General features: G+C 40.0%; 1 protein-coding gene across 3 annotated transcripts in view; it reads right to left on the minus strand.

The window, feature by feature from the left end:
• Window positions 1–22,368, minus strand: part of LOC147258249 (DNA topoisomerase I, mitochondrial) — a 30,997-nt gene that overhangs the window by 6,603 nt on the left and 2,026 nt on the right. For 2 of the 3 annotated variants that reach the window (XM_086208208.1, XM_086208207.1), the window contains exons 3-15: window positions 21,809–21,863; window positions 19,063–19,109; window positions 16,599–16,703; window positions 15,932–16,019; window positions 15,680–15,798; window positions 15,434–15,549; window positions 12,611–12,732; window positions 8,812–8,934; window positions 8,471–8,658; window positions 7,719–7,863; window positions 6,337–6,480; window positions 5,633–5,818; window positions 1,367–1,435 (exon numbers count right to left, since the gene is read on the minus strand). In XM_086208208.1, coding sequence (XP_086064334.1) covers window positions 1,367–1,435; window positions 5,633–5,818; window positions 6,337–6,480; window positions 7,719–7,863; window positions 8,471–8,658; window positions 8,812–8,934; window positions 12,611–12,732; window positions 15,434–15,549; window positions 15,680–15,798; window positions 15,932–16,019; window positions 16,599–16,703; window positions 19,063–19,109; window positions 21,809–21,863 — 1,507 coding nt within the window. The remainder of the gene's footprint in view (window positions 1–1,366; window positions 1,436–5,632; window positions 5,819–6,336; window positions 6,481–7,718; window positions 7,864–8,470; window positions 8,659–8,811; window positions 8,935–12,610; window positions 12,733–15,433; window positions 15,550–15,679; window positions 15,799–15,931; window positions 16,020–16,598; window positions 16,704–19,062; window positions 19,110–21,808; window positions 21,864–22,368) is intronic. The other variant, XM_086208209.1, reaches the window with a different exon arrangement.

Below are 22,368 nucleotides of genomic sequence, written 5' to 3' on the forward strand. Positions count from 1 at the left end.
GTGTGGACTGTAGCTTTAATGAGGAACAACGGTCGACTGAAGTAGAGCTGTTCAATTTCATCAACTTCCTGAACACTGACATATAAATGATCATTCATCAAAGAATTAAACACCAACCTCCTCACCAAACACCATCAATTCAGTCTGACCACTCAGTTCTTCCTTTCCTTGTAAGATGGGGACAGCAGCAACATTTCCACCATATTCTTTCATTGCCCTCCTTATCTCCACCCACCCTCTCCTACTTTTGTCCAGGCATCATCCACCCTCTTTCTTAACTCCCCTTACCTGGACTTGCTGTCACTTTTCTTGCCATTCCAACTGCTTCTCCACTCCACCCCCCACGCTGCTCTCTCAGTGGCCTGGCCTTTCCGGGTGTCAATCAGGCCTGCCCACAGCTGCCATTATCATTCCACCTCCAACACGTCCTGACATTTCCTGACACTCCGGAGGGCAGAGAGCAGAGGCAGCGTACTCCCTCCTTCAATTGCTCCTTCTCCTCATTTCACCCTCTCACTGCTGCGCTGTCTTACATCTCTTTTCATCCCTGTCCATCAGCAGGTAGCTGACTTGCAAGGCCTTCCTTGAGCTTTCTTCTCTGCATCTGTTTCTTTAAAATGACTATTCATATATAGCATATGTTCCCACCTACAACTCAGTCTCTTAAGCATATCAGGCAAGACAAGGCGTTTCAGAGTAGCCAGGGCACTTTAATGCAAGGTCACCTGGCTGTGAGCTGACAGAGTGAGCAGCACCCTTGTTTCCACTTCAAGAAGTGATTCAGTGAGCGTTCCCTTGACAAGAACAATCTGTTAGCCTGGGTTATGGTTTCACAGAGAAATAATGCTGATCTTCCTTTATAAAGATGGAGTGCGAACGTATCCCTGCGGCAGACTAATCATGTGTACAACTGCTATATTTTGTAGGGCCTTGCAGCCAGCAGCTGGAGGAGATTGAGAGGAGAGCCGGATTCTTCTGAGTGGAAATTCATCCATCCAGCATGTTCACTCTCAATTTTCACTTGTGCAGTTTCATTTTTTATCTGCCAGAGTCCATCCCCTCTCTCCTTTGAAACTCCTTTCTGCTTGCAGCTTCCTCACTGCCAATATTCTTTCCTTCTCCTCGCCTCCCGTTTTCTTACTTTACCCCTTTCATCTCTCCACACCAATGGCTCATCCTCTTTCTATCTCATCTCTTGCACCTTACAATTTTGCAATTTACTGCAGTCTTGTGTCCCCAGAAAACATTAAAAATTAATTCTGTTTTGCCCCCTAAGCCATTTTTAACAATCTTTTGCTTCAAACACCAAATACATAATACAAAAAAAAAAACAACCAAAAAACAGCGACAGAAATTAGATACTCACATTAAGCCGGTCAAAGAGGTCATCTCCAGGTTCCTTGTTCTCCAGGAACAAATTGAGATTCTTAAAAACCTAAGAAAATATACAATTTCAAAAGAAAAGGAAAAAGTAGCTGGTACAGGTACACATATTTGTTTTACCACTTTTCAGGGTTGAAAATTGCTGCTTTCTACGAGAACATGCAAAATATTCGGCATGTGTAATCGACACAGTCAATACACTGATGGCTCCTCAGTTTTAGAAATAGAGATAAAATATTGAGCCAATAAGGCAATGTTGGTGTTTCTTTTGAGAAGAGCGGGACAACAAACTAGCCAATCATTACAATCAACAACTGCCCAGCGCAGAGCCAGAAGAGGAAACATTGCACAATTACATTCAACATTTCCTGTGGGATTTCTACAGATGCAATCTTCCCCAAATACACTGGTAAAATATGCAAGTCATCAATTATTAGCAACAGATGTGTTGCCTTCTGAATCATGCCTACATATTCTCTGGCTTATGAGTGTGGCAAGTTTTTCAACCCTGCAAAGGAACTGAAAATAAAAAGTGTTTTTGGGATGCGATTCCATATCAGCCTAAAGACTCAGGGAAGCAGACAACAAAATAAGCCTCTGTAATTGGTTTAGTGATGCGTTTGGCTGTGTGAGTGTGTTTTGAATAGAAACAGCCACTCAAATAAATAAATGTTAAGCAGCCAGTGTTTGCCACATGATATACACTCACAGGTGACCATGCTAGGGTTGCAAAATTCCAGGAATAATTAAAGATGGAAATTTTACATGAAAAATTAACGGGAATATATTGATATTACCAGAGATAAACAGGAAATCTGAAGGTCATTTTTCAATGTAAATGAGACATAAATATAAACAACAATGAGGCAAATCATTCCTTAAATAATGTGCATATTGTTTAAAATTATTTCGCAACTGATGGATGAACAACAGAGATGGGCTTGATGAATACTATGCGATTGGCAAACTAAATAAAATTAGCTTGCAAGAGGCACACGAAACTATGAACACTTTCTGGTTTAGAAGCTACAACCTAAAGATCATTGATCAGATGTATTTGGTCCAGTAACCTCACTAAAACTGCCCTGGCTGATGTAGTCTTTGGGCTCAAATACAGTAACGTAGCCTCAAAAGCCCCACAGTAGCATGCAAGATGCTAATAATATGTGCATGTGATGACCTCTTGCACTGTGCAGATTTAAGTATTGTTTGTTTGAATTACCACATAATTTCCAGTTTATTCCTGTTAATTTCAATATATTCCCATTAATCTCCATGGAAATTTGCAACTCTTTAAAAAAAAAAAAAATTAAATAAAAATGCAAAGAAGGATGTTCATATTGCTGATATCTCAAATCTAATAGCCTCTCCTGTTTTGCAGAGAAACAACACTGTGTAACTTTGCCCAAAGCGATGTGGTTTCAGCTATCCCCTTTGAAAAATATATAATCCCCAAAATTGGGCTCACTGATTTCAAACCTCTCCAGAGGACAAAAATGGTAATTCCTCCTTTTTTTAAAATTCCAAGTGACATTTAGCAGCAATCTCACTGATTTTCTTGGGATTTGATGATGCTAAAATATGCAAGGGACTAATTAATTGTAGCCAATGTTTTACTTTTGAATAAACTCATTTGAATAATTATGTTTTCCCAAGAAACAAAACACTTTGGCCGTCAGGTCCAAACATTTCTTTTACCACCTCTGGAATAGAAGATAGCATGGGCTGCCATAATAGGAGGAGTGGGACATTAACATAAGTTCTTTCTCTATCTCTCTCTCTCTCTCCCTCTCTCTCTCACTCTCACACTCACACACACGTTTCCTGAATTGTGGCATTTGCTAATCTGCTCACTACAATGTGCAACATCTTTTACTGTCATGTGCAAACATTTTAACAAACTATTTTCTGTTCTTTTATTCACACCGCTGGCTGTCTAAACCATTTGTATCATGTGAGGGGAAACCTGACTAACTCAATTAGAATAACTGTTTTTTTGTTTCCATTTTAAATGCATTAAATTTGCAACAGTTCATTCAAATGTTTCTTTGTTGCAGTGCTAGAATCATCCATCCATTTTCTGTACCGCCTATCTGTCAGGGGGGGGTGGTGGCTGAAGCCTATCCCAGATGACATTGGGCGAGATTCACCCTGGAAAGATCGCCAGTCTGTCACAGGGCTGGTCACTTGGACATGGTCAACAGGGGAAGTGAGGATCGAACCAGCGACCCCTTGAGTTGCTAGACGGTCACGCCACCTCCAAGCCATACTACCCCCGCGCTGGAGGCAGACAAGCTTAATTTAAAAATTAAGCAGCTAACAACTTCAGCAGAAAGAAGGGATGCGCAATACATGCAGCATGTCATTGGTGTCAGCCCATTTGGTCTTAAAAAGAAAATTTATTCTAACTGCCAATCTCTCTCATAATGTTGTTCCAATAAAAAAATAACTTGGGCTTCTGAATGTTTGCCACAATTTCTTTGGCGCAAGGGAGCTGTGAACAAGATGATGCAGCCATCATCCACTGCTGTATGTGAGCAAAATGTTTGGGGTGTTTATGTTTCAGAAGCCTAAAACGAAGGTGCTATTCGATTTGATTGCTCAGTCAGTCTTGCTGGAAGGAGCCAAAAGCTGTCAGCCTGACTGGAGTTAGTGACAACACATACCCAAAGGGAAAAACCCCAGAACTAGTCACTTCTCCTCTCTTTGGATAAGCCTGTGAATACTTCCTGACCAGCCTCGGGCTAAAGATGGCACTCAGAACCTGACGAAGTCTAACTTTAGCTCGGACAAGCTGCAGAGAGAGAAACCTGCTCATAGCTTGCCAGTTCACTAATAGCATGTTAACATTAGGTTTTTGCTGTAAGTGAACTTCCACCATATCCATGTGCATCTCAAGTTCATGGCAAAAGTTTTGTTTTGTTTTTTCCAGTAAAATACCAAAGTGAAAATAAATGGATGGAGAAGCCACACAAACGAAACAGAGATCCCAGAGGACTCAGTTAGGCAGTTCATGGACTTCCAAGTGTATTTACAGATTTAAAGAACTCAAAACAAAGAAGCGAGACACCCCACTCTGAGGTATTTGATGTAAATTTATCTATAATTAACCAGAGGTAAGAGTGGCCATTTACTGTAAGACTGAGAAACTTGTTGCTGATGTCACCTAAATAAGTCTGAGTTCACTATGAACACATAACAGTGACACAAATCAATCACTGTCACGTGAACTCTTGGTTTATCTTAAAACCTGTGAAGTAATACTAATGACCCTGGTTGTGATCGTTTCAGGGATCTCAACTATGTCTGTTTTAGGAGGAAATTTGACCCCCTTTGTTCTAAAGTGGTCATAAAATAATGTAAAAATGTTCCAAGTAACCAATGTTAAATATTATTTCCCCTGTTTATTATTGTTGAGTGGAGCACTGTTACGAACAGCATTTCCCTTGGGGATGGATAAAGTATCCTGATTCTGATTCTGCATCATGAAATAACAATGCATATAAACATTTAAGCATTTTTTTGTGTCTGCTTCCACTGGTGAGTCATCATGATATTTTGATAATCATACAACAGAAGAGACCTGATGATCAATTAGTTACCGAGGAAAATGATATACTGGTGTTGGTTGTCTGACAAACAAGTTACAATATACCTGCATATTTGGAAAAAAATCCAATATTGTCCATCCCTAGCAACACAAAGAAATGTTATTGGCTCTAACACTACACTTTTAAGGATTCCTCTTACGTTTTTAAGCAATACTTATATTTTTTATCCTGACCCAGTGCTTTAAACCATAATATTCTGCTTGGCTACAATAACAACCGCAGAGTACCTCAGAAAATAAACATTTCCCTCCATAAACGCTTTATTCAAGGGGGTCAGGTTGAAGTGGAAGGACACATGAATACTTACAGCAGACAAATTATAACAGCAAGGCTACATCAATCTAAAGTGTGTCCTGAGGTTAGACCCAAATTCTCTTTCTGCTTTAGGCTCTCTGCATGTTGGTATGGAAGTGACTTTCCCCTGCAGGGACATCTGCCAAACCCCAACATGCTTGCAATATGTCATGTTTTTAATCACACTGAACAATCCCAAAGTTAGTCTCTGTGCTAATGTCCTCTCCCTCAACCAACACTTGCCTTATATTCAGTGATTCGCACTGAAATGTGCTTCCACACTACCACATTCAGAGTGCAATGCAGGAGCATGAATTTTCTGTGCAAAAAGTTGTTTTTTTTACCTTCCTTATGACGGGGACCTTGTTGTAGTAGCGAATGGAGTCTTTACCAAGGAAATCAAATTCCACCACACACTCGTTGCCATCCAGTTGTTCGTGGAGTGTGATGTGCTCGACACGCAGCGAGCAGCAGCCCACTGTGTCTGCCGTCTCTCCCTCTTCCTTTTCATTACCAGCTCTCAGCGCCAGCTTTTGGGTCAGAGGATACAGAGATAAAGTTCCACCGAATATACATATACACAATTCACCACCACCCCCATTCACAGGTATTTATTTTCTTGATGTCAAACTTACATACACACACGCAACATTAGGATTAAATTCAAAGCCAAAAAACAGCATAGTTAATGCAGGAAGGATAAACAGGGTGTATAATTTTCTTTGGAACAAGCCAAACATAATTGCAGGCTAAATCTTTTTACACAATGAAAACTGTGATTATTACTGCAAGAAAATGGCTACATTTGATGTGTTTGTGTAAAAAAACAAAAAACAAACTTTCATCCAACTATACAGGAAGACAGAAAATGTAGTCATGACACTGCATGAATTTCAATATATCTATGTGTGTCTTGATATCTGATCTGAGTGTTGAGGGAGAATCTTTAAGCCAGTAGCACTGGTATAAACATAAAGAACATAATATTCTAACAGCTTGATCCATTTTCTCCAGGGATTTCACTTGAACAATGAATGTGCCTTCAGACCTTGTCTATGAAGTAGAGGGCCACAGCTCTCTGGCGAGTACCCATCTGTTTCGACTTCAGATCCTGGTGGTACTGGTTGCGGATGTTATCCACGCACGACTTGAGTTTCCGCGCAACTTCATATTTCTCCCAGTCCTTCTCTCCCTTAATTCATAAAGATGAAATGCAGAGAAAGGGAAGAAAAGAGGTATAGACAAAGAGAGGATCAGTGAGCAGAGACGGCAAAAAATAAGTGTGAGAGGCAGAAAGGGGGAGCGGTATAACAAGCAAATATTAGAGGAGGGAACCCTAAACGTAAAGATCCAGCTAAAAGAGTATAATGTGAAATTGCTCTCTGCTGATGGTAACATATACTGCAACCAATACAAAATTAAACTTAATTTCAGGGAACACAAACACACATCTCAGGGAAACAAACTCTAGAGTGATATAGCCTTTTTTTGGTTAAGGTGTGTGGGAACAGAATTCTTCCTTAAACATACTCAGGTTGTCTTACCAGCAGTCAACAACCCCCCCCCCCCCCCCCCCGACAACAGTAAACCATACTGTACAGCAACATGGGAAGATGATGACTAAAGTCACATTTTATACTGATTAGAGATCGACCAATTATCAGCTGGCCGACGATTGGTATTTTCAAACAATTAGCATGACCTGGGCACATGAAGCTGATTAGCAAGCAGGAACATCTGTAGGCAAAATATAGGCAAAGTAACAGCTGCATATATTGGCCATTGGCTAACCTCTGCCCTCCTATGTCTAAGCCAACAACAATCTCACAGTCCAATCACAGTGTGCATCCATATTTCTCTAGGCTATAATACTTTATATGTAGTAAAGGAGCCATTAAAGGATTTATCTTTAAAAAAAATGCAATTGAGGGACACCCAAACATAATAATCAAAATATGACATGCATCCAGTGCCCTTGCATTTAAGAGAAGGCAGACGTCTCTTTAGTCCATTGCTCCAAAAGTCAGCAACTTCCATCAAAATGTTCAAGATTGAAAAACAGCACTATGGACAGCATTTTGGGATGAATCGTCCCTGTTAGTGCATTTCTTTTAAGGGAAATCTCTATATTGCAGTCACTCTGAGGTTATATTACTTTTACTGTATAACAGAGGTTTGACAGAGTCATTCGCTTCAGGAAGGGGCAGAGCAAACTTTGCTCCCTGTATGAAGCACGTTCTGATAAAGCATAAAGTTGTAGGAAGATAAAACTTTAATTCAGTTTTTAAATGGTTGGGTTCACCTCTCCAACAGTGGTGAACCATTAAACAATAATGTTAAATTACAAAGACCCTTAAAATGTAAAGAGTATCTGAACCTCCAGTCTGACCTGACTGCATTATCTATATGTTGGTGCAATTTTTGAGTGACCTTGAGTTTGGAGTTGGCATTCAACATGATGTATTTAATGGAGCCCTGGATGTTCTCTGTCCAACTGGCCAGCCATGTCACGGCGTTGTCATGGCGAACTTCTTTCCAGCGGTGACCAGCAGGTGGCACAGGTATTTGGGATTCTCTGTTAAAAGGCAAAGAAAGAACCAGAAAATATGTATCATTAGATGTGAAATAAGGCTTCTAGTATCAGGAAGGAAATGAGATACGCCGATGTTGGACCACAATGAGCAGGCATAACAGCTTCTAAGCATCTTGGAAAGTGTCTCTGGATGAACACGACTCCTATAAACGATATTCTCTCATTCTGTGTTTTCGAGTCATTCAACGTGTCAGTCCAAAATTTCCCATATGTGCTCATTTGGGTTGAGATCTAGTCAATATGAATGCCAGAGGCCACATCTTAACAGCAAAAATGCTGCTTTCAAATATAAATAACTCTAATTTCTTAGGTTACTTTAAGAAAATGTTTACAATAAATATCAAAATCTTGCAAAAAGTTTCAAAACAGAGGATTGGTTAAATACCTGGTGAAGGAAATTTACTTCTTAAGCTTTAAAAACACTACATGTACTTTTAGTTTTCCTTTGCTTTCAGCAACAGTTCTCCCCACCAGAAGGTCACAGCAACCCGGAGTGTTTGACAACTAGGATGACACTTTACTATATAAACCTTTTTGTCAAGTCAGCATTGACTTTTGCGTCACCACAATGTCAGCGATCCACTCTCACTTGCTGCAGTTGATGATGACATCCTCTGGTTGGATCCTTTTCTTCAACATGCCCTGTTTGGGATGCTCCCCTCGACCTCTGAACAGCCCTGGAGGCTCAATCTTAAAGTTGCCAATGCGTTCTTTGTGGTGGTCCAGCAGACAGTAGCCATACTCATCCACGATCTTCTGATTGGCTTCCTTCAAGGCCTGCAATGGAGAGCAAGCAAAAGCACATAGAAGGTGATCCCGACACTAAACTGACAGCAATGACCTCCTTTGGACAATAGCAGTGAGAAAAGTGTTGGAAGGTATGAACACAGCAGCAGGCACAGCAAGGGGGTAGGGGAGTCTGAACCTTACCAGTTTCTCCTCCTTGCTCATGTTTCTCCTAGCCTCCACCCTGGCTTTATGCATAGCATGGATCTCTCCAAAGTCACATTTATCAAGGTCCTTAATTAGCGACCTCTCCTCATGCGTCATTTCCTTAAAAGGCACAAAGTAAGTAACATGGTGTCACTGGGGCAGAAATCAATCCTCTGAACCTCATGCAGTTTCTAGGCGTTTCTCACATTTTCACTCGCTGTAGGCTCATTTTGAGCGCAAAGCAAATTCCTGCACCTCTATGAAAACAAAGAAAATCACGTGAATAAAATTCCTATGCATATACTGAGTCATTTAATTCCTATTTGCAACCTCCACAAAGAAGGCAACAGGTCAGTAGTTAGAGCAGGTCATCTAGTAATTCAAATGTTCTGGTTCAATCCCCAGCTCCTCAAGAGCCAGTGTCAATGTGAACTTGAGCAAGACATTCTTTAACCCCTAACTATTCACAAAGCCCTGGCCATCGGAGTGTGACTGATGCTTTGAGCTCTGGTAAACAATAAAAGAGCTACATAAATGCAGTCCATTTCATTCCGTGTTGTTAGTTTAGACACATGGTTGGTTTGATAGCACAACACAGATGCTCCTGGACGCTTCCTTCGGGGCAGTGTCCCTGTATCATGGACAGATGTACAGACAACAGCCATGAGCTGACATTTATATTGAGGAGCAGGTGATCAAACATGTTTACCTCATTATTTAAAATTCTAGCCAAGTTTAACATGAACATCTGGGGCCTTATTACAGAACTTGTCTTAGCCTGAAATCCCCTCTTATTCAAGCTTAGATTGACACTTAGAATTTTTCTTTGTGTTGGCCCTGCTATGGATTGGTGACCCGTCCAAGGTGTACCCCACATCTTGCCCAAAGGGCAGCTGGGATTAGCTCCAGCCCTATCTTCAATACTTCAGACAGGATAAATAGTTAGGATTTGTCTCTGTAATGAGTACCCAGATGATTATCTGCAGCAATGAAAATAATACACAATGTTCTGTTCAGAGTTCAACAATTCAGATGTGTCCTGATGAAACAAACAACTTTACACCCAAATATTGCTGAAAAACATTACAATTCCAACGACCACAGGAGCTGGGACACAGGAACTGAAACTGAAGGATATTCAACACAACCAGCTGCTGTCATATACTGTCTTTAATGTGAGGTAGTTAAATGTCTTTGTCCCTTCAAATATAGAAATAATACATTCTAAAACACCAAATTAGAAAAGCGTCAAAGAGGTCAGGGAGCTTTCATTTAAATAATCATCTTTATGGAGGAAAAGAGGACAGATACACAACACATCCTTTCAGGATGGCCATTTTAAGGGCCGTTTACAGCACTAATTAATGGTTATCAAGAAGTTAACCCGCAGTATAAAAAGCTGTGATTAAAGTCCGGCCCACTAAAAATTATCATCAAATATATATTTCCTCCACATGAAAGGCTTTATTTTTATGTGCAAATGACAGAAGCAACGAGAGAACACAAGGATTCACACAGTGTCACATCATCGGACACCTGCAAGTGCTGCATACTGAGAAACTTCAAACACTAAGTACTTCTATAACCACCAGCATCAAAGCCCAGATCTCCTGGGGTGGAAAATATGAAGTAATGACTCATGAGAATAGTTTCTAAGCTGCTTTTCAGTCCTTCCTACATATACACGCTGAACCTTCAGGCTCAGAGGACACAGTTGGGATAAACTTCCGTCGCAGGGCAAACAGCTAGTCCTACCCAAGTCCTCACACATAATGGCCAACAGTTCGTCTCCAGGTTTTTATTCTGAAATCGTTTTGACAACGTACTGTCCGTTAGCTCCATGGGAAGGTCTTCATTCACATCAGAGAAAACCTGCTCTAGGATGGCACCCACATGCGCTGATAGCACATTGCACGTGTGTCTCATTAGTTTTTCCATCAGTCATGAACCTCAGTGTTAGATGATGGGAGACTGTTGCTCAAGCAGGGGTCCTCCTGCTCCGAGGTCATTAGCCTGTTGAGGGTCTCCTTCGTTATGGCATTCGTCTTGGCTGCAGTGACACCCAACTGTCTGTCAAAAGCAGCCTTAGATCTGGAAAAGGTGCCAGGCTGGGAAAAAATATATCAAAATATTTTCGCCACACAATATCAATAATCAAGCTCTAAATATTGATTTTTTTTTTCAAATAACTAATGTTTTTGACGGACTGTAAATACAATACAACTCCTGCACTGGCAGGTTTAGCAACTAAGCTGTGCTGTACTACATGTCGTGTAGTGAGTGAGGCAGTCTGATGCCAACATGGCGGAGAAACCGAAAATGCCTGGAAACTTTAAGGCAGACATTTGGGCATCAGGCAGTTTAAATGAAAGATGGCAATTTCAAAAATTAAGTGGACAAAGATGCGGTTTGAATTCACCACCTTTAGATGTTCAGGGAACACAACCAACTTGTGAACTCACCTAGCAAGACAATGTACCTGTTCCTGTACAATATCATAACATTGTTATCATATTGTAACCTAAGTATTGTGATACGTATCTTATCATGAGGTCCTTGACAAAACCATTCCTAAAACGGGGCCATAAAAACTTAGTTAATATTATCATCATCCTGTATTTTTCTCTGACTCAGCGAAGCACGGCTGTGCACCTTCTTTTCCTCCAAATGTGGCTGACCACCACTAGACGCAAAAGTGCATCAAAGCAAGCAACAGAGAAACTGAGTTTCTACTCTTACAGTCAACTTTCTCCAGTTACCACACCAGAGGTCACCCCATTAAAGAGATATCTCCGGGGAGACTTTATGGTTCATCTCAAGACATTTTTGGTGCCAAATGTCATGACAACCTGAGGGGATTTTTAATATGGCCTCCTGCTATCAGGCAAGAAATACATTTCTGCAATAACTAGAGGGCAGGAACTTTGCATGCAACAATCTATTTTTAAATTGCTATCTTTAAGGTTATATTGGAACATGACAGTAAACATTCAGCGGGGCTTTTAATGTGCTGGATCTTCTTGTCATTACTCTTTTGCTCCTGCAGTCATTGAGGGGTCAAAAGACTTGAGATGCAAAAACTGACCTCTAGATGAGCTCGCTAGACAGTGCACACATACCTCTCTCTAGACACACTCTGACAGCATGGACATGCAGTTAGTCTGCGAATCTAAGTATGACTGACACCCGACAGTGGGCGGGCATAGAGGGCAGTGGAGCGAGGAGAGATTTTTCCGGCTATAATATAACAGTTTAATTGGATTTGTTCATATGCAGGGGAGCTACTTGCATGGATTAGCATATCAATGCCTTCACACAAATCGTATTTTCAAGTGCATTGAGCACTAAGCAGCGCAAAATTAATTCTGCATGATATGCCTCAGGGCTTGGCACCCTGACAGACACCAACGTGCACGTACCGGTTACACATGCAGCCCATACTTTACATGCTATTTACAACACACACATATTCAAACACAAACCTGGAGAAAGACAGCCACCACTGTGTTCGAACATTATCAAGTGAAACATTTTCAGTCTGACTTTCTGGAAATTTGACGGTTTACTTGTTCCGCAAACTTCAGCCTTACACACAAGGGATTGAAGTTATGACTAAGACAATGTACTCATGTATGCAGAAAATTAACTACAGCAGACAAAGCTCCCAGTCCTAAGCACTGTCACAGCATCAATGGTTCACATTCAGTAATCCAACAAAATTGCTGGAGGTTCAGGGGAAAAGCTTTAATCAAGGCTATCTGAAGCGCAAAGGCCCATGGGCCATTAAGAGTTTTACCTTTCTCCAATCTTTGAAGAAGTTCTCACGGAAAACCTTTTTGGTGGTGTATTCATGATCTAACATCTGGGCAAAGAACAGCGCCACCTCTTCAGCTGGCAGGCTCAGCTTCACCTGCTTCCCTGCACACATACAAGTGCAACAAACTGTAGTGAACAGATTAACAACACAAAACAATGTTGACTATGTAAATAGGTCACACATACTCATGAATCCCTATCAAAGTTAGAAGTCTGATCAAAATCGATCATGTTCGAGAACAACACCCCCAAGAGATTCTTGAGTGCTGTCAGCCTCATCCATTTATTTACAGAGAGGGGCTGTGACACAAGGACAAAGATCAACATTCAAACCCACTCCTTATCATGAGCTACAAACAAGAACAAGCAGCGACAGCAATGAACAGATCAAACAAACTCCCGATAGAACACTGCTGTGGCCAGATTGCTAATCAAAGCAAAACAATTATAGTCATCAATCACTGTTTGACCCAACACACCTTGTGTTCCACAATCCATAAGTGTGTTTGTGAACAAACAAATGGGACGCCCTGTACACCGACATCCAAAGATCTGCCCTCTTCCAAGAACTCAGAGATAAATGATCATCTTTTTCGAATCCCTTTTAAAGTTACTTTTTATAATTAGGTATCCATAAGTTTTACGCTTTTTATCCCATGCTTCTATTTATTCATTCTGTTTAATGAAATGTAAAAATTCAATCAAATCTGCTTTACACTTTAATCATTTGTTAAAATGACCTTTTTTATTTTTGGTATCACCATTTCTGCCTCACAAAATTATAACGGTATTCTTTAAATGTTCCATCAAGGAGCCTGACGATGATCCGTATTTAAATCAAGTGTGTTGGAGGAAGGTGACAGCGACGGCATTAGCATGCACTGATTGAGTCAATCAGGATCAAGTAGAAAGATTTTAGTTACACAAGTTCACACTCACCAGCGGGCTTTTGTGATAAGATCTTAATTCCCTCCTTTTACACTTATAGTTTGAAGTTTGCAAAGTGCATTATTTTTGCGTGGGCATTGTGTAATTGTTTTTTGTATTTTTATTTGTGGAAATAAAAGTGAAATACTTCAACTTTTTGCAATAAAACAAACAACCAGATTACTGTAACACTACAAGGGTAAAAGGAGAAAGAAAGAAAAACATTAAATGTGTAGTTTTAAATGACATTTATCTGCGACATGCTGCTCAAATTGTGCTAAAGTAAGTACCCACATCATTTTGTTTTTTTGGGTTGAGTCAATCAGCAAATCAATTAATTTCAGAACAATGATTTTAATTATCTGGATGATTTTAAATGTTTGACATCTTTGGATACTATAAAATCAAGAAATCTACATCCACTTCTCTCCTAGCCGAATGGCCGAATCCATATGAAATAGCACGTCCACAGAGAATTACAATACACAGAGACTAATGTGTCCGATCATCAACATGATTTCGTTTTTGGCAATTTTATACAAAACAACATTTTGGCCACCATCTTCTTTTTCTAATTCTGGCCATGAAGCCATTACAACACACGTTTTGGGTGAAGGTGCAACTGATTTGCATCAATGTGATGCAGACATTTTTTCACAGTGGTAACAAATCTTCATTGTTGTCATGCAGCAATCACAATGCCACAGAAACACTTTTGGTCAATGTCATGATGTCACATGTAGAATTACTACAGACATGTTATTTCAAAAAGGAATATATAAATGAGACATTGATACAGACTTGCATCTTCTTTTTGTCTCATTAATTCACTCCTTCTGGTGCATGTCATATCCTGAAGTATTTGTGTTGATGTCATTACTCAAAACACAGTGACATGACTAGGTGTTACACTGTACTTGCTCGCTGTGCTGCTCGCTCTGTTCATTTAGAACGAATGTCTCTCAACCATGAGCTGATATTTCTCGCTCTCTCTCTCTGCTCAAACACCAGATATCACGCAAAACAAGACTGTGATTCCTTTAATATTAAAAATGTCAGTGACAAACTTAAGTGAAAGTGTTAATCTACATGATACGCAGCAAAAAACGTGTTTCATCTCTGTTAATTCTGAGCCACACTTGTGTGTGTTGCGTGGAATAAATAGAAACAGCCGCAGGTAAATTCTCTGATTTACAACACTGCAAATGAGAGTATTGTATATCTTCATTTACATATTGTGCAGGGAAGTAAGATCCAATCACAGGAGACACATTTTAAAAGTTGCAGTTTTAAAAGGCTAGAGGGAATTCTAATTTAAAAAAGAAAGAACTGAAAGCACATTTAGATGTGGTCTGAGTGACAAGTGTCCACGTTCTTGCATAAGTGTGTACGCTAATGCATTCGGCCACATCTGTATGTTTGTTTGTATACCACGCAGAGAAGTGAGATTCAATCACTGTAGCCACATCTGGAGACACATGTTAAAGCCAAGTGTGACCACACAGAGCAGAACTGACCAGAATCGGATCACATGAGGACAGATCCAAACACCGGGTGTGTACGGGGCCTGAGCAACCAAATCTCAAAACACGTGTTCATTGTCGTACTGTCCACTTGTAATCAAAACACTTACGATAGTGGCCTACACAGGGTGGGCATGGAACCCGGAGCTTGGATTCAAGACCTTTTTAAACTCATCTAATACTTCTCTTTAGTTTGTGTTCAGTGTCAGGTTTCATGGCAATTCATCAAAGCATGTTATTACTCACTTCGAAATAAAAAATAATAAGTGATACAACTGTGTAATATGTTAACAATTTTCCTGAATGGTCTCCAGGATATATTGAAACGGTCATTAGAGCCATGATCCACTGACCGTCATAGTAGAAGTGAACATTGTCAGGTAGTGGCTCGTACTCAGGGGGGAAGTAGGGTCCTTTATGTTCCAGAAACCTCCATTTTATCCCATCTTCATACTTCTCTTCTTCCCACCTGACAGAAAGCAAGGTGATAAAAAATGAGGAATAATTTGACAAAGTGAAATTGCTCCTCCTCAGGCTTTCCCACAGCTGAGAGTGAGAGTGTATGTAAGTTAGAGATGAAAAGAATAGCATTTCCAAACCATCGCCAACGACTCTGCTCCTCCTCCTCCTTCTTTTTGATCTTCAATTGTCTTGCCTCCTCAATCTCCTCCTTTGTCCTCTTTGCTTTTTTTGAGACAGGATGCTCGTGCTCTTCTTTCTTTACCCCATGTGCCCAGAAATACACTTTCGATTTGAATTCAAACATCCTTGCCATTTACTACATTGCTAGCGAACTAATTTTACAGGTCAGAAGAATCAGCTGACATGTCTGCAGGAGGACAGATATTTACCTTTTCTGTTCTCTTTTTCACCTTCTGTTTCTGAGCTTCTCCATCATTTTTGTCTTCTTGCTCATGTTGCTTTGTTTTTTTCTCTAAACTGTTGCAATCCAGAGAAAGTGATTACTAACATTTAACAAAATATATTGTAATTTACAGTAAATAAGGGGTGGCTTGCATTAATTTAATTATATGCCAAAGTGATGAGAAATACAATTTTGTGGAATATAAATCTGGAGATGTTCTATTCTTAATGTTCACAAAATCCAAGAAAGCACTCATATAGAATCCTGATGTGATCCTCCCCTCAGGGCCATGAACCTTCACTATTGTACCAAACACACAAGGCTCCTCTGGCATGGTTCTTCATAATGATGAAGATGAGCACTGTACATTCAAATTAGTCTTGAAAATAACCCATTTATTTCTGTTTATGTAAAATTTAATGAAAAATGTAATTCCCCACTGTTCTGAAATGATTCTGAGATATTTTCAAATATGGAACTTAAGAATCTGCAGTTTGGGCAGCACACAGAACATCAGGGAGGTCAGCAAGCACTTTAAAATGGAGTAACCTATTGTTGGATTTGGTATTTTCATTGTAGAAGACTAAATGTAGAGTTGTTGTTTTGGTTTTTTTCAGGCCAACCCACAGCACAGAAACCTGACACTGACTTACCTTGAAGTAGCACTGGAATGTGAAGGAACCTCTATGTTTTCATTTTTTATTCTTTTTCTTTTCAATCCTTTTTTCTTTGTCGTAAAGACATCATCTTCTGGCTCCCTAAAACGCAAACATATGACAGGAATCCAAACATGTGAAGTCCAGCATACTCCTCCCACTAGTGCTCTATCCCCCAATCAGAGACCTGCCTGCCCCCGTCCATACCGCAAAGCTCATACATGCCAGGAAATGGTTCAGTTATCAGACAGTTCCCTGGGTTTTAAACACAGAGCGCATGGACTTCTACATCTCTGAACTTGAGCTGCATGATTGAAATGGCTGAACTGCAATCTTGATGTCAGCTTGTGCCATTATCAAACCACGGCAAAAACAAACCATGCAGATGTTGCAGAAATGGCTTTATTTTGGTAAAAAAAAATGAATTTTGAGTAATTGCTGTTACTTTAATTTAGTCAATCATTGTTATTTTGAAAACAGTGCTGCACAAACGATTTGGTATTATGCCAGGATTCACTGTTTTTCTATTAAGTTTCAATGGAAATTTAAATAAAGTCTGACCAAGCTATTTGCATTCCTTCCTGTTTAACAGTGAAAAAATAAAATGTGATGGTGCACAACAGTGAGTTGCCATGTTCAAGATTTTATAAACCTCCATACTCCAGTTAGACAAGGTTAGCAATAGCAATCAATATCAATAGGGATCCAGCTTAGATAATATTAAAAACATATATAGTTTCGTAGGATGCAATGAAACGGTTCTTGAGGTACAGACTTGACATTGAGTGACAGCAATGGCAGTGCCGGTTACAGGGGCAAAATCATAGAATCCTCAAAAAAATGTTCTAGAAGAGAAGACGAGGCAGGCTCTCAAAGCTGAATGCCTCTTATTCACTGCTGGCTCAAGAGCTAAAGGACAAAATTACACTTGTATGCACAATAGGAAAAAAAAAACATGCACAAGAGCCCCTGACCACAATAAATCACACATAATTATGATAATTGGGCAACATTACTGAATCACTAACAGTAATGACTTAATTAGAGCAATTAGAAATGAAAATAATTATACAATTGCAAGCTTCAATTTCTCAGTGCAGTGACGAACTGGATAGGGAAATAGCCCAAATTAAGTAATCAAGAGTCTAGAGTCCCTGCTGCTTATAAATCGGTTTTGTTGTAAGGGTAGAGGGGGAACATAAAGCACAGTATCAAACTGGATTTCTGATCCAAATTACAGGACACTACAGTTTTACAAGCCTAATATTTTCTTCAGCCTTTACTAACAAATGACTGAGAACAAAGAGTCCATTAACAGTCTCTGACCTGACGTGGTCTACGCTGCAAATATTGAACTGTAAGTTCTGACGGAAAAATGCACAGCAAGTACAACATTTATTTAATGCGTACAGTTTCCACACAAATGTACAGGAATCAGCAAGGAAGATAAGCAGACTCAGTACTGTTGATGATGATGATGACTATACTTATATAAGAATCCTTCAAATTTCAACAAACAACTATAAACCAAATAAAAACACGCTACTTGTGCTTTATGCAAAGGTTCCTTTGTACTTAGCTGAAGTGCCAGAATTAAACAGACAGACAAATTACTGGAACATCAATGTTCTTCTCTGTCAAATTGCACACAAACAGGAAAAGCCTTCCTGTAACGTTTTCACTGCTCTCCTCACAGAGAAACAGTCCTACCATTCAATGTTGAGGGAAAAAATGAAAAAGAGCACACGTAGAAATGGTCATGTTTTTTTGGCCTACTGCACCACCGAGTAAAATCCATAAAAAGCTATACAAAAGAAGGTTGGGTCACAGCGTCCATTGACATTTACGGTTTATGATTCTAATAGCCTCATGTTCCCTCACCAGCTCTTGTGAGCGACCTTAACTTTCCTCCTTGTGTGAAACCCACTCAGCTAACACAGTTACCACCTGAGCCTTTCTGGAAGGGAAAAAAAAAAAACCCTGAAGGGAAAGATTAAAAGCTCAAAATTTAGAAAAATTGTTTTTCCAGCTGACATCTCCTTTGAAATGTCACTCCTCATACGGGGCTAAACCACATCTGGGAAACAATCCATTAACAAACCTACAGAAACACTGCTGTGAGACAGATTTGACGCAGCAGGCCTTCAGCCAAAGTCTGCCTTCCTGGCATCACCCTGCTGAGCATCCAGTTACTCAAGCCATGCATCCTCATTTATTACTTTCCTGACAACCTGCAGATATCCATCCTCAATGCTGAGTAAAATTAATTTTCTAAGACAGTTTACCTCATTGTATAGAATAAGAATGGATTCTGTCCAGGGACCCCGAACATCAAAACATAAGAACACATTTTATCTCAGCAGGGTAGAAGACAAGAGGAGAAACTCAGTAAGAGCTTGTCAGTTAAGTATTTTGACATTTGAGAAGATACAGTCTCCTGGCATTAAGGCTTCATCCCTACCTGACACTGATGGCTGACTCCATTGTCTCCATCTTGGGTGTCTTGACCTGGGAGGAAGGCGTAGGTTTATAGATCAGTACGGAATTGCTACTCACAGGACATGCACACGGAAGAAATGCTCAAGGATTTGCACGTCAGCACAACTGCAAAACTTGTCCCATCTTGTGCATGTGCATATATTTGAGTACAATCTTTATCAGATTCATGTAAAGTAAATGTCATTTTAGGCAGCTATTCAATATTCTGAAACTATAATCCAGTGAAGGTATATGCCATCTAAATTCATAGATCAAAATTTATCAAACATTTGGATAAGCAAGCAAAAATAACAGGTAAGAGGTAGGTAGGTAAGTGTTTGCTGGTTTTGTATTTTATTTAAGTCTAAATATCTCAGAGCAAAGATGCAGAAAGACCTGTTTCATCATTTTCTAAAAATTATTAAAAAAAGAACATATTCCATACATCCATCCATTTTCTACTGCTTATCCTATTTAGGGTCACAGGGAGGTGGAGCCTATCCCAGCAGCCTTCACCCTGGACGGGTCACCAGTCCATGGCAGGGCCAACAAATATAGACAGACAACAATTGGCTCTCCCAGCCACGCCTACGGTCAATTTAGAGTCTGGATTAACCTGGTCCCCCCTTGATGTCTTTGGACTGTGGGAGGAAGCTGGAGTACCAGAGAGAACCCACACAGGAACAGGGAGAACATGGAGACTCACACAGAAAGACCCCGTGCTCCAGCCGGGGCTCAAACCTGGAACCTACTTGCTGGGAGGGGACAGTGCTGACCACTGCCCCACCGTGCTGCCCAAGAAGAACATTTTCATTTTGCAAGTTATTTGAAAAATAAATGATTAATTAATGCTGAATAATCTCGGCCACTTTAGCCTTGGGAGATAATAGGCAGGCAGCACAACAATTATTAAATTGTGATAGTAGATGGATGCAGCAATAGATTTTACCACTGTAATCCAAACAGTGGCCTGTAAGTTCCTCCAGTGGTCTGATAATGGTGGGTATACTGTATTTACTCCAATGCCAATGTTGTGAGACTGAAATAGCACAGAGGTAACTAGGTTACCGCTGTTACAAATACTCCAGCCATGACGTCTGACAGTTGGGGTCACTGGGTAACAGCGCTTGGAATCTTCACCCTGGCATTTGCCATGCTAATTCCAGGCAGGCCAGGAGTTATGGATGGACTCACATGACCATCACAGTCTTTGCCCTTGCAGAGATGACAATCATTTCCCATTGAAATGTTCCAAATTGAGGTCAGCCTAAATTGACGTGTGGGCCAGTATTTTTATTGAGCATCTCAGATTCCCCGTAAAGAATCCCACTGATCGTCAGCCTCGGGCTAAAACACCTCAGGGACAGACTGAGAGGAGATTTTCTTTCAACAAAGTGGACATTTATTACTGTGGAAGAGCGTGATGTTGGCGTATTACAACACTTTCAGCCACAGAGAAGAATCTATTATGCTTTCTGTAGCTTGTTCCTTGAAATGCTTAGTAAGCAAAAGCTTTACATGCTGAAAATACCATACAAACATGAATAAACAGTACAGACCATCTCCATAATATTTACAGATAATCTATTTAAAATGGACACGAGAGATTATTGCACGGCTTTAAGAAGACAGTTTAAAACATATTAACTTTTTCAGCTATGTGACTCAACATACAGTAGGTATTTAATCACACGGTTTGTGAACACATAGGCAAAAACACTATATTTGAGTGGCTGAGGAAACCAGAAATAGGTTGGCATTGTTGAGGTTTCAGATGTAGTAGAGAACGTTGAGTGGAATTTTTGAATGAATTTCCAGCTGAATGCATGAAATAAGGTCTGTGGTTTTCAACGCTTTGTTCTGGGGCATCGCTGACCAACCCGCTCATCAGTTCTTCAATTCTTTATGGCCTTTAAAACTTCAGTTACCAACAAGGCTGGTGATGTCAGCCGATGCGCATCAGAACTGAATCGGAAGTTTAAAAAAACAAATGATAAGGGTTTTTTACGGTAATCTGTGAAACTTATCTTGCTGAACAAAATGACTTGATCTCATACACTTTTGAATAACCACAGAGCTTGTATTCAGCTGTAGTACAACATGCAATGTAAAAGTCTGACTGGCTTCTGGTTGCATGTCCCATGTAGATACTATCTTCAAGGTTGCCAGCAAAATTACATACTGTACGCCCTGTTACACCATTCACCTTTCAACCAAATTTCTAGGAAAATAGTGAACCCTACTGGCGAGATGATCATTACTGTATGAACATCTTTCTTAGATAAGACAGAGTTCTCAGATTGTCTTCTAACACTGAATTACGATGCAGAATTTGCATCAAGACAGCTTACGAGCTACAATAGAGTTGTACAATCAAAGTTTGATTTACTGCTACAGAAGTTATTGGCTGTGACGGAATCATTACTCTTTCAGGGCTGCCATTCTCCCTGTCACTGTGAGTTTGTGGGGACCTTGGTTTAACAGAAACAGTGTCTTTCAATAAGCTTGCACAGATCAATACAACTTTCCTCACACAGACAGCGAGCTCTGTCTCTGCCTGAACGTCATGTCCTGGGATTCCTGACAGGTTAAAAAGACATCTTTGGAGCACGTCCTAAAAGTTCGACCATGGCACGACTGAAAACATTTTTCTAGTTGGGAATGACAATATTTAAGACACATCTAACCCTGCTGAACACACACAGAAGAGTGGAGAATAAGGGACTTACCTTCTTGTGGGCCTTTCCATTGTAAGATTTCTCTGTAGATTTCCCTGGCTTTTCACTGCACATCAGAGATGGGACAGAGGGAAAAAGCTTTATTGTGTTGCAGTATCCAGAACACATGAGCATTTAGGGGAGAGGATACAAGGAAACCTGCTTTCTTTGACTCTTAGAACTGAATGAACGGGGCCCTATGGGATAGTTGGAGCTGCACTTTCAATATGTCATATTAAAGCAAAATGTTCATGTTAGAATCACATCATGGCCTGGAAGTAGTGGAAACGAACAAAGTATTTTTATGAAAGTATTCATTTTTAAGTACAATGTTGAGGTATCTGTACTTTCCTTGAGTATTTATTAAGTCTATACTTGGACCAAACAAACAAACTGCTTGCTTACTTCACTGGTAATCCAAGGTACTCTTGTTTGGAAGGAAAAGGGGGAGGGTGCACTTCAGCACACGTGGCCTAATTACTTCCTGATTCATAATTAATCTGAATGAATGGCATATATCCATTTTGGCTGTGACAAACACTTAAAAAGAATCTTAATTTGACTTGATGTTG

Source organism: Aulostomus chinensis, chromosome 7, assembly GCF_037954235.1.
Source record: "Aulostomus chinensis isolate RoL2024-O1b breed Wild chromosome 7, RoL_Achi_v1.0, whole genome shotgun sequence".
Lineage (NCBI taxonomy): Eukaryota > Metazoa > Chordata > Actinopteri > Syngnathiformes > Aulostomidae > Aulostomus > Aulostomus chinensis.